Source organism: Rhea americana, unplaced genomic scaffold, assembly GCF_003343005.1.
Source record: "Rhea americana isolate MKP2758 unplaced genomic scaffold, rheAme1 scaffold_439, whole genome shotgun sequence".
In the NCBI taxonomy this organism is placed as follows: Eukaryota; Metazoa; Chordata; class Aves; order Rheiformes; family Rheidae; genus Rhea; species Rhea americana.
The window spans coordinates 36,256-50,009 of NW_028186578.1; the positions used below are offsets into that span (position 1 = coordinate 36,256).

The window sequence follows — 13,754 nt, forward strand, 5'->3', positions numbered from 1 at the left end:
CTGGGGATGGTCCGTGTGTCCGTGTCGCGCTGAGTGCGGTCGCCCGCCGAGCAGCAGCGGCAGCTCCAGCCCCGTCGCTCCCGTYGCTGTCCCGTGGCCTGATGCCGTGCCGGTGTCCCCCGGCTCGTCTCAGCCTGTCCCKCCCGAGCTGGCAGAGAGGGCGAGAAGAGCGGCACCCCCCGCTCTGCTCTGCTTGCACCGTCCATAACCCCGTTGTCTTTCCTGCAGGGCGAGAGAAGGCTCTTCGGCTCCAAGCTGATGGGTTCGGACAGCAAATCCCCGGCTTGCGGCCTCGGGTTGCTGCAGCCTCGGTGCTGGCAGGGGGCCAGCGCAGCATCGCGGCTCCCGCAAGGCAGATCYGGGGCCTTCGCGCTGCCAGGAGCGGGGGGCACTTACGCCGGGCTCCCTGGTCGCGGGTGCCAGGGCAGAAGGGGCCCGGAGAGCAGCCCCTGCGGCTGTGGAAGCCGCCGTGGGTCTCGGGCTGGTGGGGGCCGAGAGCAGGCGACTGGGCAGGACCGAGCGGGTGTAAATCGCTGCRGCGGGGGCCCAGCTGGGCACGCAGCCGCGCTGCCCCCGCCCGGGGCCGAGTTTCCTCCCCGCCATCCCGCTCCTGCGCTTAGATGCCGAGACCCGACAGAGCCTCCTGGTCCTGCTAGTCGGGTCCCCCCAGGAGTTACAGCTTCACCTTCCATCTCCTGCCCATTTGGGGTTGTGCTTCCAGGCTTTTTAACCCGTTTTCCCCATTCTTCCCTCTTTCTTTGCGTGAATTCTGCACTGTCACTGGGGCAGAAGAGGGGTTTGGGGGAAGAGCCGATGCAGGAGAGGACCCCRCTCCCCTGCCTGGCACCCCGGGGCCGCCGTGGCGGCGATGCAGGTGCTCGTTAACGGGGCTGCGTCCCGCCCCGCCGGCGGCTTTGCACGGGGCGCCGCGGAGCCGGGGGCCTCCCGGCGCTGGGCCTCGTGCTSATCGCCGCCGCGGCCTCAAAGGCCCAGCTGCTCCGCAAGCTGTCGCTCCGGGCTCCTGGCAAAGAGCCGAGCCGGGCGCGCGAGCCGGGAGGGGCTTCGGCCCCAGGTCTCCGAGCCTGCGTTGGTGTTAACGAACGCAGGGGAGCTGCCCCTGCACAGGCGGGGGCAACGGGGGTAAATCCAGAACCGATAACTCCCCTGGGCTGATGATAAATGTTTGGGGAGCATGAGGTTGCTGTGGCTTGGGGATCCGAGACGGGCTCCGCTCGGGAGCTTCCTCGAGCTCTTTTTACCCTGTGAAAYGCTGCTGCCTTCGTGGGGGTGCGCRCGGTTACTGCAGRGTTTGCAGGGAGGTTCCCCTTCCAGGCTTTSCCTCTGCCTCCCCTTCACATCGGATGCAGTTACAAAAAGGGAGCTAAAAAGCTCCCGTTCTGCTCAAATAGCACAAGTGTGAACGCAGCCCCCGCTGGGAACCTCCGCGTGCCCAGGGCGCGCGGGGAGGCAGGTGCTGCAGGGAGCCGACGGCGCCGGGGCCGGCGGAGACGTCCGGGTGCCGCGCRGTGCCCCAAAGCCGTGTCGAGCCGGAGCAGCGCAGCTCAGCTTGCGAAACGCGGCTAAAAATAGCCCTCGGTGCTACAGGGAAGGGGGAAGGCAGTCGGCGGCGCGCGGAGCTCCGGGCTCGTGGTGCCGCCGCGGCGCGCCGCCCAGCACGGCTGCGCCGAGGTGCAAAGACATGTTCGCCTAATTGGCGGCCGCTCAGGATCGGAGCYGGAGGAGGCTGTTGCCAGGCAAAACCTGAGTTGTTTGTGCAGCGACTTCTGCTTGCTGGACTTTGCCGCGTGCGGGCTGTCAAGCAGCACCAGATTGTTATCAGCGCTGCTGTCTGGGGCCTCTTTTTTTCCCCCCCTTCTTTTATTGCAGCGGGCACTTGTTATTCAAATGGAGGGGAGCTGGCGCCGCTGGGATGCAAGGCCGGAACCCCCCTGCGGAGGGGAAGGCAGCTCTTTTGGGGGCAGTTTTGCCCCCGCACCTAAGGRCTGAACCGCTCGGTGCAAAGCTGGGGCGCGGGTGCCAGCCGAGGGCCGCACGGCTGGCCCGGGAACGGGGCCCAGCTCCCACCCTCGCCTCCCTCGGCAGGGCCGGCAGCGCGCTGCAGCGGCGCTGGGCCGGGGGAGAGCGGCTCCGGATCGCCGCTGCCTCGCGGGCGAGGCGGAGGGAACCCCGAGGCGCCCGCGGGAAGGCAGGAGGGGCGCGGGCGGCGCGGCCTGGCTGCGGGGACTACAACCCCCAGCAGCCCCTGCGCCGCCGCCCGCTATTGGCGGGCGGGCGCGCCGCGGCCCCGCCTCCAGAGACGCCATTGGCCGAGCGGGGCTCGGGGCGGGGCCAGGCTGGGTTCCCACCCCACCCCCCCCTGCGGCCGCGCTATGAAAGAACCGCGGGCGCCGCGCGGCTCTAGAACCCGGGGGCGTTCTAGAGCCGCGGGGCGGTTCTGGATCTGGAGGGCGGTTCTAGAGCCCCCCCCCGGCGCCGCCATGCTGGTGGCGGGCTCGCAGTGCTGCCCCCCGCGGCTCGCGGGGTACCGGGGCTGCGGGGCCCTGCRCGGCGCCCAGGTAAGGGGGCGCCTGCCCGCCCCGTCGGGGGGGGTGTCAGGGGTGCCCCCCGGGGGGGTGGGTCGCTCGGGGACAAGCAGGGGCCCGTCGGGGTGGTGGTGACCCCATCCCTTTACGCGCTGCCTCGCCGCCCTTGTGAGCTGAGCTGAGCTGAGCTGGGAGTTCTCAGCCCGCCGAGGGCTGCGCAGAGCTCGCGGCTCGGCGACGCAGGTGGTATCGCCGGTGCCGGCGGCGCAGCCTGGGAGCGGGTTTCGGGGCAGGGCGAGAGCGTGGCCCGCTGTGCCCTGGCCGCTGAGCGATGCGCCCCGAGCTCGGGGGCCCTCTGCTCCGGCACCTTCGCTGTTGGAGTCCGATAGCTTCCCGCAGCGGCCTGCGGGCTGCCCTGAAAAGTTAGATGTTGCCCGCTGTGAGTTAGCGGCTCCACGGATCCCTGTGCTGCAGCTGGGAAGGTTAGTGCTGGGCACGGACGGGGGCTGGARCCCCGGGGCAGCGGCAAGGAGCTCATCCCGGAGACACCCCAACYGCAGCGCTGCCCGGAGCCGCTCCAGTGCTTGCCCGGGCATGAAGTGAGCSTGCGGTGGGCACTCTGGAGCCGGCTGCGGAGAGCGTTTCCCCGCTGGGGAGCGCGGCGGCGGCTGGGACGGGCCAGACCTTGTCCGCTGGCAGCCCGGGACGCTTCCACCTGGTGTGAAAGCACCTGATTTTGGGTCCTCAGTGATGCCGGGGTGGTTCCAAGAGCCTCATGCACCGGGAGCTCCGCTTTTGTCCCTGAAACCGGTTAAGGCTGAAGGCAGGGTGGGCTCGGGCAGCCCGGCGCCCTCCGCGGCGGCGCGGCCGCCTCCGCAGCCTGCAGCACCCGCTTCCCGCTCCGGGGCGAGCGCGGCGGGGGCCGGGGCCCGGGCCTGGCGGGTGACCGTGCCGCTGGCCTTCGCGCGTCACCGGCGCCAAAACCCGGCTGTGCTCCGGCTGCGCGTCACCGGGCCGGTCCCCTGCTATTATTTTTTTTTGGAAGGAGCAAGGCCGGGAGKAATAAACCAGCTTGGCTGGATAGCTGCGAGGTTGGTTGGTTGTTTTGGCCTTTCCTTATCGGGGACGATTTTCTAACACCTGACTAAGCGCTGGCACAAGCGCCCGGGCTCGCCGCTTGGCACGCGCGCRCCCTCCCGCCCCGGCGAGGCCGTTAACTCCTTCCTGCGCCGGCTCCGTTGGAGGCCAGAAACCTCCCGTTCCCCGCGTGCCGCACCGATCCTGGGCAGCAGCGTGGCCGGGCCGGAGCCCYGCTCCGTGCCTCGGTTTCCCCCGCGGCGGGAGGTGACACCTTTGGGCAGCGCGGAGAGGGTTAATCGTCCCGGACGGGCGCTGAGCAGTGATTAAAATGCACCTTCAAGGGTCACCCTGGGCTGTCACCGCGGCCGGCGGCCTCGCCTGCGCTCCCGCTTTGCACCTCTGCCGTTTGGGCGCCGTGGGCTTGTTTGCCTGTTTTTGTTTTGTTTTTTTTTGTTTTTTTGGGTTTTTTTTTTCCCTCTTGAGGAGGCTCCTGGAGGCCAAAGAAACCTCCTTTGCCCCCGGTTCGTTAGACGTGAGTCAGAGGCTGCTGGAGAAGAGGCACCGGCGCGGCTCGAGCAGCCACGCGAGCCTCTTCCCTGCTGTCACTCCGGTCTCGCTTCCGCCGTGACTCACGGCCGGAGCATCCCGAGGCCCCGGCGCGCTCGGAGCCGCGCGAGCTCAGTCCCGCGTCGCCGAGCAGGTGCCGGGCGCCGGCGCGGAGCCTCGCCGGGACTCGGCACGTGGCAGAGCCGCCCGCTGCCGTGGGGCCGGCGCGGGGGGCCGGGCTCCGCCGGCAGCTCGCCAGCGCTTCGCCCCGGCCCCGCAGGATTCTCCCGCCCGGAGATCCGGGATGTGCCGCGGCCGCCGGCCCGCGGGGGCGAGAGCAGGGTTGGGGGCAGCGCTGCCCTTCGGGCTCCCTTGGAAGGAGCCGCCTGGCCCGGAGGAGCGTGTCCAGCGCTGCCGTGGGTTTCGGGGGGGCCCGGCCTGCCGAGGGCCCCGGGGAAGATCCGGAGCGTGCTTGGGAGGCGTCTGGGGGAAGGGGGAAGAGGAAGGTGGTGCTTCCCCYGGCGCGGCGTCGGGCGCGGGTTGCTGGCTCGAGCAGCGGAGCCGGGCTCGGCCGCCTGCAGCCCCGCGCGGCTTCGCTTGCCCTGATCCCGGGGCGCTTCAGCCCTTTTGCGCGCTCTTTCCTCCCAGCCYCAAACCAGCTTTGGGGTTTTTTGGTAAGGTTGGGGATTCCTGTGGTGGTTTTTTGGAGCGTTCCTTTGGAAGGAGGAGAGTTGGAGCCGAAACCTGAAGCTGGGACGGCTTTGAGGTGGCTTTGGTTTTTGCTCGGCAGCTTCCTCTCCGYGGGGCCTCGGGCAGGTCCCGTCGTCTCGGAGCCCCTTCCCCGAGAGCAGGGTCCCGCGCCGGGATTAACRCCGCTCCCGGCGTGCCTCCCCTCCGGCTGCGCCCCCGGGCACGCGCGGGCGCTCCCGCGACCCGGGCGCCGGATCTCCCCCTYCGCTAGCGCGGACTTGCAAGGTAGAGGGATGCTGCGGGACGCAGCCCGGCGCTGCGGCGGGTGATGGGGTTAAAAAGGGAGCTGAACTTTGTATCTGGAGTCCAGAGTTTGGCAGTAAAATTGGTGGCTCGTTTCTCTTTTAACTGGGTTCACTGGTTTGGAGAAGCTGGGTGGGGGTGTTTCTCAGCTGGCGGCTGTGTTTTGGCCCCCCCCCCCGGGGTGCTGGATTTAGGCTGCTAAACGAGACCCAAGTTGCCCCGGGTCCGGCGCTGCAGTCGGAGCGTTAAACGCTCCCGGAGAGCTGCCCCGGGTCAGCGTCCGCGCTGCGATTTCTCCTTTTCCACGCGGAGGTGCTGGCGGTAAACGGAGACCCCCGGGGCGGGAGCGAAACCGGAGCAGGGAGCGGAGGCCGCTCGCGCGGCGCGCAGTGCGCCGGGGCTTTGCCGCCGGCCGGGCTCCGGTGCAACGCGAGCGCCCGATTTCATCAGGCGCCGGCGCCCGGCCTGACGCAACTCCCTGGGGCAGGTTGCTCCATGGGCCGGGGGGGGGGCGGGGGACGGGCACCCGCCCCGGCCCCGTCCCCAGCGCGCCGCTGCCTGAGTCACCTTTTCCGCTCGCGGCAGAGACTCCGGCAACTCTTCCTCCCGCCCGGTTCCCCCAGGGCGGCCTCGGAGCGGGGTTTAAAACTTTTTTTTTTTTTTCCTTCCTCTTTCTCCTTCCCAGGACAGAGGAATCAAAATCCCCCGGCAGCTGGGAAGGGGCCCCAGCGCCTTCATCCCCGTGGAAGAGGTAAGAGCGGAGCCGGCGCTCGCGTGTCCTGGGCGGCCGCGTCCCCTCCGCGCTGGACGGGGCGGCCGCTTCCACCGCGCGCCGGGCTGGAGGGCACGGAGGAGGTGGCTCTGCGGGGCGGGAGGAAGCTCCCGTAGCTGGTCCCTGCCGCCCCGGGGGGGATGGGGACGGGTCGTGCGGTCCCTGGCTGACCTGCGGTGGGTGCTGTGGGTGCCGGGGGGGCTTGTGYCCGAATCCGGCTGCTTGCTGACCCCGCCGTGCTGGGCGATGCGTGGTAGGATGGAGGGAGAAGCCACCTGTGCTGAGCCCGGTGCGACCCCAGCGTTTCTCCTGCCTGCGACGGTGAACTTCAGCCCTGCCTGTGCCTCAGTTTCCCCACTCGCCCCGGCAGGGCTGTTTCTGCCCTGTGCCGCCTTCCTCGGTGTAGCTTTCCCCCGCTTTCCGATGGGGACGGGTGCCGGCTCCAGAAGCCGTGGCGACTGCCGGCRCGCGGGGCTGCGATCCGCAGCTCTTCCCGGCTCACCTCCCCGTGTCCGGCAGATCCTGCGGGAAGGCGTAGAGTCCAGCCAGCGGCAGCTCTTCATCGAGGCCTTCGTCTCGGCGGGCAGGGTGGACAACATCGCCATGGTCATGGGGCTGCACCCTCAGTATCTCAACAGCTTCTGGAAGACCCAGTACCTCCTGCTGCGCATGGACGGGCCCCTGCCCTACCATAAGCGCCACTACATCGCCATCATGGTGAGGGCCATGGGTCCGGGGCTGACCCCACAGGGGTTGTCCCCCAGGGCAGGGGGGATGTGTGGGTCCCAGAACGTCTCCCATCACCCCAGCTCAGGTTTTGGCCAAAGATTGGAAGGGATTTAGGCCTTCCCCTGAAAACGAGTACCCTGCTGTGACTTGTGTTCATGCTGGCATGAAAGCTGAATGCCCTTTAGGCAATGTCCTGGGTGCGCTGTCACCCAGTTCCCCACCTGATGTGCCACAGGGGACAACACAGGCATGTGGCTTGTCATTGCAGCTGCATTGGCCACTGGAGCTCTTTGGGTTGTCCCATGGTCCAGCACCCTTAGCCTGGGTACCCAGCACCYGCTTTGCTCCTGATGGCAGGGAGCAAAGACTCGTGCTTGGCATTTCAGCCCTAGGGGAAACCCTTTAGGGGAACCCGGGCAAGGTGGTTCCCTGCTTTGGCTTCGCCAAGGGCTTGTAGCAGGGCTGGTCACCTGCCCAGTGTGTGGGTTGACATRGTGCCTCTCCCCGCAGGCGGCAGCCCGGCACCAGTGCTCCTACCTGGTGGATCTGCACATGGCAGAGTTCCTGCAGGTGGGGGGCAACCCTGCGTGGCTGCAGGGGCTGAACTGTGCCCCCCAAAAGCTGAGGAACCTCAACGAGATCAACAAGCTCCTGGCGCACCGGCCCTGGCTCATCACCAAGGAGCACATCGAGGTGAGGGCTGGAGATGCTGCGAGGGATCTAGAAATCCCAAATCCCCCTCCCCAGTTTGGGGGCTTCCTCCAGGGCCCCCAGGGGTTAGCCCTTTGAGGGAGTCTCTGAGATGGGGGTCAGGGCTGTGCTGCTCCGGGTGGCTGGCGAAGAGGTGACTTGTCCCCTGTGCGTGGGGGCATGGAGGGACCTCTCCTTCTCTGCAGAGCTGAACCCTGTGTGCGCCTCATTTTCAGGCTCTCCTGAAGACGGGGGAGAATAGCTGGTCCCTGGCAGAGCTGGTGCAGGCGCTGGTGCTCCTCACCCACTACCACTCACTCGCCTCCTTCGTCTTCGGCTGTGGCATCAACCCCGAGGCAGAGCAGGATGGGGGAACCGGCTGCCGGCCCCCCTCGCCCCACAGCGACAGCAGCCCTGCCTCCGATGATGGTGTGGGGGGCTCTGGGGTAAGCGGGGGCTTTGCTTTGCAGCGAGCATGGGGTGGGGAGGGAGGTCACAGCGGGGCACCACAGTACGTCACGGTGCCTTCCTCCGGGAACTGCCCCAGGACTTTTCACTGGGATGTTGTGGATGCTTTCGGGACGAGCAGGCTGTGTGATAGCGTCCTCCCCAGAGCCAGCAGCGCAGGGCTGCGCCTTCTTCCCAGCCCCCAGGGTGCTGGAGCAGTTGGAATCTGAGCAGGACAAACCTGGAGCAGCTGGAGCCTGGGCAGGACAAACCCAGAGGCAAACTTTTCTTGGAGCGGCCCTGGGACGGCTCCAAGTGAAAGCAGAGCTGCTGGCGTGCAGCGAGCGGCGCTCTGCCCTGCTGTGTGTGGGCGGCCCGGCGCTCGCGAGCCCTCCACGACCTCGCCGCGCTGCGGACGGCGTTGACTTTTCCCTCTGCTAGGGTAAAGATGCCATGCGGGAGGTGGAGATGCTGATGGAGAGGATGAAGCTGCTGCAGGAAAGCCAGCTGGAGGAAGAGGGAGTCACGCAGGAGGAGATGGCCACGCGCTTCGAGCTGGAGAAGACTGAGAGCTTGCTGGTTGCTCCCTCGGGTGAGGACATGTAGGGACRTGGCGGGCTGGGAAGGGTCCGTGACGGCCTGGACTGATGGGAGGGGAGGGACAGACCCAGCACCGAGCAGGATTGGGTCTGACAGCCGTGGGGCTGGCTCTGCCCTCCAGCCCGGGCTGGGACTGTCCRGGGCAGCCCTGTGACGCGTTGCTCATGGCTGCTCTGCTGGTGTCCCACAGATATTGCGGATCACTCCCTGCAGTCCAACGTCCTGTGCTTCGTGGAGGACCCCGACTTCGGCTACAAAGACTTCACGCGTCGGGGCGAGCAGGCGCCCCCCACGTTTCGYGCACAGGTGGGTGCCCTGGGCCCCATGCCAGCTGGAGAGCAGGTGACAAGGCTGGGTGGCACAGGTCCTGTATGTCACGGCTGGTGCTGCTGTGAGCAGCAGCCACYGGGCAGCCAGGCTGGGGCACAGCAGGGCTGCTCCCAAGGTTGTAGTGCTGCATGGACAACACTGGCGTGGAGGGTGACAGGCTGGTACTGGGCTGGAGCCTTCACCGAAGTGGTGTTTGGGCCAAGGTGCCTCTGCGTGGTTCAGATAGCTATGAACAGTCAAGTGGATCTTGGCAATATGGGAAAGGGAGTCATCGGGCCAGAGAAGGGCAGGACGTGAGATCTGCAGGCACTCAGGTCCCTTGGCTCTCAAGGGACCTTATGTTTTGCCCATAGAGCCCTCATCCCAGCATCCTTTCCCTGGCAGGATTACACCTGGGAAGACCACGGCTACTCACTGATCAACCGCCTCTATCCTGATGTGGGGCAGCTCTTGGATGAGAAGTTCCAGGTGGTCTACAACCTGACATACAACACCATCGCCATGCACTGTGGTGTGGACACCTCCATGCTCCGCAGGGCCATCTGGAACTATGTCCACTGCGTCTTTGGGATCCGGTAGGTCCCTGAGCACCCTTGAACTGTGCCAGGAACCTGTGCTCTCTGTGCCAGGCAGTGCCCTCGATCAGCTCCTGCCGAACAAGCCCAGGAGCCTCTCCATCCTGCAGGTTCCTGGTTCAGGTCTGGGGCAGCAGCCAAGCTGCTGTGCACCATGTTCCTTCCCTGGTGGCCCCTCACGGCCGCCATCCCCCTAGAGAGGCCGTGTCTGGGCCCTGTACTTGGGGAATGGGGTGCTTGGAGAGGCTCTTTAGGGTGAAGGTAAATTGACTGTGTTTGCCCAGAGGATAAAGTTAAGACCCCTAAAGGAGAGGGAAGCCTGCTGGTAGTTCTGTCCTTTCTAGAGAGCATAAGCCCCAGGCCMGCGGGGGTGGCGTGTGGCAATTGGCATGGGTGTGGAAGGATGTTTGCGGGCGCTATCAACCTGCTCTCACCCTTGGGTCTGGCTGAAGAACTGTGGTCGGGGAAGGCCCAACCAACCTAATCCTCACCGTGAGAGAAAGAGCAGCCACCAGCCTCAGTGAGGCTGTTGTTGTTGATAAGACTAAGAAAGAACAACGTTGCTGGAGGCCAGAAGATGGGACATAGCATAGATCTGGTGGAGCACGGAGCGTGAGCAAGCATGCTCACAAGCAGCCTGGCTGGTAATGCCCTTCCCCTAGGAGCGACCTCGCTTGAACGGGTTGTAGTGAACACTGTTGCAGAGACCAGCTGGCAGAGGTGGTGCTTGGAGTGACATGCCCTCCTCTCTCTTCTAGCTATGATGACTACGACTATGGGGAGGTCAACCAGCTCTTGGAGCGCAGCTTGAAAATCTACATCAAGACGGTGGCCTGCTACCCAGARAAGACGACGAAACGGATGTACACGCAGTTCTGGAGACACTTCAAGCACTCAGAGAAGGTGCCGCCCCCTTCCCCTCATCCTGGGAGCGGGAGGCTGATCTGGGGGAGCTGATGTGGGCAGTGACCTGGTCTCTCCTCCCTGTCCCAGTGTCTCCTGCACCCCAGGGTGACCAGGGGCTGAGCTTGCCCTCATCCCTGCTGTGCCTTGACCCTGCTCTCCTTGCATCATAGGTGCACGTCAACCTGCTCTTGCTGGAGGCTCGGATGCAGGCGGCTCTGCTCTATGCCCTGCGAGCYGTCACCCGCTACATGACCTGACAGGTCTTCGCTCCCTCCTTCTCCTGCCCCAGGCACGGGGGGCAGGTAAGTGGGGAGCCGGCACCTTAAAGACTTCACWGGAATGTTGTCTCCTGCCTTAAGGGGCCTGGAGATGTGGAAAGAAAGGGGAGGACTTCTCCTCCCTCTGCCCCTTATCCCAGGAGAGGGGACCTCCAAGAAGCCGTGAAGAGCCCAGCTGTGCCCGCTGCACCCCGCCGGGCAGCTCTAGTCCCTTGCTGCTCCGGGGCTTGGCAGATATGGGGCTGCTCGGCTGCTCCTTGCCTTTCGTGGTGACCCGGGATGAAGCCGAACCAAGGTGACTGCTGCTGGTGCCACCGCGGCTCCGCTGCCCGGACCCGCTGGGCTCAGGCGGAGCTGCCGGAGCCGCGTCCGGGAGGCGAGGCCGTGGAGGACTCTGCTCGTACCAAAGATCTCTGGAGGGGAATCGCCTTCTCCCCGGGGCCTGAGCACCTGGATTGGTGCTGGAAGAGGTGCTGGGCTGCGGGCACCATCCTGCCTGGCCGAGCCCCTTGCAATTCAGGACTCGCAAAGTGCCTCTTGAAGCAGGGCCGGGGCAGAAGCGAGGTGGGGGTAGGAGCAGCCGGGCTGTCTTACGCTGCCTTTCCCCCCCACTTCACCCCGGTGACGGCCAGGGGCAGGTCTCGGGGGGGGGGGGGTCTCCATCCTCCAGAGCCCCGCGGGGAGAGGGGGGAGCCACCGCTCGGGGTGCACGGGCTCCCCGCGCTCCCCCGACCTGTGTGAACCGGAGTGACGATGTGAAACTGTGAAGATAACTGTGAAGAGCTTGGATAAATCTCCTTTTCTTCTTGCTCTCTGCGTGCTGCTGGGGGAGGGCCTTGCTCCCTCCCCGTGCTCTCCGGGGGTAGAAACCCCCGGCAGAARAACCTTCCTCCGGGGGGTCTGTTCCTCGGAAAGGGGCCGTTCTGCGGTGTAAGGCGGGGAGGGCGACCTTCCCGGCCGAAGGGTGCGGGGCGGCGGTAGCTCGACCCCGCTGGGCTGGAGCGTTTTGCAGGGTGCGGGCGGCGCAGGAGCCCCGGCTCCGGGCACCCCCCAGCAGCGCCCGTTGCTGCATGACTGTTGGTTTGTCTCTGCTGAGCCATAGCTCTACTTAAATTATTTCTATGTTTTGGGGAGCGCATTTACCCAAACAGGGCACGGAAATGCCCTCGTGACTTTGCTACAGATGCTGTTTGAATAAATAAATAAATAAATGAAGTCTCTCTTTTTTTTCTCTCTTTCCTCTCCCGGTGCCTCTGAGCGCCGCTCCTTATCGCCCGGCTGCAGCTCTCGCCCTGGCTGCGTCGCGGGGGGCTGCGAAGGGGAAGGTTTCGATGCAGACGTGTTCCGGAGGCGTTTTCCCTTCGCCCGGCCGCGCTTTCTGCGCGGCCCCCCGGCTCGGGGGGAGCTCCGGCGTGCCCCGCTGCAGCCTTGGCGCAGCCCTTGGGGGGAGAGCACCCGGGGGAGCCGGGGGGGCCCCCGAGGAGCAGCCCCAGGGTTTGGGGCAGGGAAGCATCTCCCCGGGGAGGGGCGAATGCCGCGAAGCTGCAGTGAGGTGCTTCACCCGCTGGCTTTCCAACGGAACGGGGAAAAAATCGCCTCTTTTAGGGAACTGAAACAGTCCGGCGGATCGGTGGCGATCGTTAGGTGAAGGTCGAGCCGGTGCGGAGCCCGTGTCCGAGGAGGGGTTTTCCTGCCTCCTTTTGGCTCTCTTTGAGGTAGCTGAAACGTTGTTCGAGTGGAAGAAATCTGCCAGCTGAAGAGGTCCTTTCAGGCGGCAAAAAAAAAAATCAGGCTGGGCCGTGCCACGGCTTTGAAAGCCCCGTTTTCTCCCTATTTGTCCCTGTGCGGATTTAAAACAAAACCACCGAGGATTTGTACCGGCGGAGCTGGGATTTCCCATGCCCATCCCAACCCCGAAGGATGCCGACAGCCAGCGAGGACCAGTCGCCCTCTTCATCCTCCCCCAGCTTTCTGCCACGGCATCAAATACCTCGGGGCTGAGCCAGCTCTGTGAGACTCCCTTAACTCATCGCCTGGGTCATGGTATCAATTTAACCCGCTTCCTTTTTTTTCAGGTGTTCACAATTACAAACTAATAAATTCCTTACCCTGCATTTAGCTGAGGCCTGCAATTTGTAGGCACATGTATAATTTATTGGCAGCTTTCATTGTCGTCTCTCAGGGCAGGAGCCGCGTTAATCATCTCCCTACCTGTAGCTGATGGTTACGATTCAAGTGCAGTGCAAAAAAAAAAAAAAAAAAAAAAATTGCATGCAATTGCCCTCAATTTGAGAAGCATGTGTTAACGGCATTTGAAAGGCAGCAATGCAATGGGAAAATAATAATAATCGAGGGGCTCTGCTCGACGAGGGCTTTAACGCTGGTGGGAGTCCAAAGGGCGTTGCAGAGACCGGCGGCGAGCTTTGCCGCCGAGCCGGGCCGGAGCCGATTTCCCCGGGGAAAAATCTGCCCTGAATCTGCCCTGGCCTGGTGCGGGCAATCGTGCAAAGCGGTCGCTGCTACGTGCCCGCGCGAGGGAGGAAACCCACGGGCCGAGGCTGTGCTGCGGGCTCCCCTCGGCTGCCCCGCGCTCGCAGCGCCGGGGCTCGCTTTGGGGCAGGCTGCCGCGTGCGCCGGCGTGGTCGGGCGGGCGCCCTGGACGCCGGGTGCAAAGGGCTGCAGGGCTGGAGCCTCTCCCGAGGAGCCGGCGATGGCTCCAAATCCGGAGGTGGGAATTTTGCCCGGAGCTCCGGGATAACCGCGTCCGTGGGGGCTCGAGGGGGCGCGGGGCGGCGGGGGGGGGGGGGGCGAGACGCCAGAGCAGCCGAGATGCTGTGACTAACCCCCGGCAGCGGGCTCCGCGCCCGGGCCGAGAGGAAAATTTTCCATGGCCGAGGAGGGAGCTGGATTAGGACTGCGCGCAGCCAGGCCAGGCTGGTCCCCGCTGAACCGTGGCTCGGCTCCAGCCTGCGGGTTTGGGGTTTTCTGATTAGGCAGCGCCACTCGCTGGAGACCCGCAGCAGATCTGCATCGCTGCTGCAAGGCCGCTGCACCGTGTTCTTGCTGCAAACCCTCCCCGCAGCCGCGCTGCACACCCTGCCTGCCTCCCCGTGCCAGCCCCGCTGCAAAGCCTGCCTGGGCTCCCGCTGCCGCCGGGCTGCGCGCTCGGCCCCCATCCCCGCCGCAAACCCTCCCCGCACCTCCCCGCGCCCCTGCTGCGAGCCCTCCCCACAGCCTTGCTTTTGCCGCGTTGCAACCCCCCCCC

At 65.7% G+C, this 13,754-nt stretch overlaps 1 protein-coding gene across 2 annotated transcripts; it reads left to right on the top strand.

The window, feature by feature from the left end:
* Window positions 1-2,388: 2,388 nt before the first annotated feature.
* Window positions 2,389-11,704, top strand: SESN2 (sestrin 2). Of its 2 annotated transcripts, XM_085315750.1 has the most exons (11): window positions 2,389-2,576; window positions 5,848-5,913; window positions 6,454-6,651; window positions 7,174-7,356; window positions 7,590-7,799; window positions 8,242-8,392; window positions 8,591-8,706; window positions 9,115-9,305; window positions 10,064-10,208; window positions 10,382-10,513; window positions 10,630-11,704. In XM_085315750.1, the coding sequence occupies exons 1-10, from the start codon at window positions 2,391-2,393 to the stop codon at window positions 10,466-10,468; spliced, it is 1,533 nt and encodes a 510-aa protein (XP_085171876.1). In that variant the 5' UTR covers window positions 2,389-2,390; the 3' UTR covers window positions 10,469-10,513; window positions 10,630-11,704. The 2 variants fall into 2 exon arrangements, with proteins under 2 accessions (XP_085171876.1, XP_085171875.1); XM_085315749.1 differs by having other exon boundaries at window positions 10,382-11,704.
* The last annotated feature ends 2,050 nt before the right edge of the window (window positions 11,705-13,754 follow it).